The sequence below is a fragment of the Gavialis gangeticus genome, unplaced genomic scaffold, assembly GCF_001723915.1.
Source record: "Gavialis gangeticus isolate Ggan-Ray unplaced genomic scaffold, GavGan_comp1, whole genome shotgun sequence".
Lineage (NCBI taxonomy): Eukaryota > Metazoa > Chordata > Crocodylia > Gavialidae > Gavialis > Gavialis gangeticus.
Genome location: NW_017729027.1, coordinates 44,764,847 through 44,765,243, shown reverse-complemented (window position 1 = coordinate 44,765,243; position 397 = coordinate 44,764,847). Strand labels below are relative to the sequence as shown.

Genomic DNA, 397 nt, shown 5'->3' with positions numbered 1-397 from the left:
AAGCTCTTCCCACACTGAGAGCACTGATATGGCTTCTCCCCCGTGTGAATGCACTGGTGCTGGGCCAGGTTGGAGGATTGGGTGAAGCTCTTCCCACACTCAGAGCACTGATATGGCTTCTCCCCTGTATGGACGCGCTGGTGCTGCGCCAGGTTGCAGGCATTACTGAAGCTCTTCCCACACTCAGAGCACTGATGTGGCTTCTCCCCTGTTTGGGTGCGCTGGTGCCAGGCCAGGGTGGAGGACTGGGTGAAGGTCTTCCCACATGTAAAGCACTGATATGGCTTATCCCCTGTGTGGATAACCTGGTGTTGGGCCAGCTTGGAAGGCGTGATGAAGCTGTTCCCACATAGAGAGCACTGATGTGGCTTCTCCCCTGTGTGCATGCACCTGTGCC

General features: G+C 56.7%; 2 protein-coding genes across 2 annotated transcripts in view; one reads left to right on the top strand and one right to left on the bottom strand.

Moving 5' to 3' along the window:
- LOC109300019 (zinc finger protein 135-like) overlaps nt 1-391 on the bottom strand; it is a 3,284-nt gene extending 2,893 nt beyond the window's left edge. Inside the window, 1 exon segment of the mRNA XM_019520606.1 lies at nt 14-391. Coding sequence (XP_019376151.1) covers nt 14-386 — 373 coding nt within the window. The 5' untranslated portion in view covers nt 387-391.
- MYOM2 (myomesin 2) overlaps nt 1-397 on the top strand; it is a 135,162-nt gene that overhangs the window by 28,777 nt on the left and 105,988 nt on the right. The window lies entirely within an intron of this gene.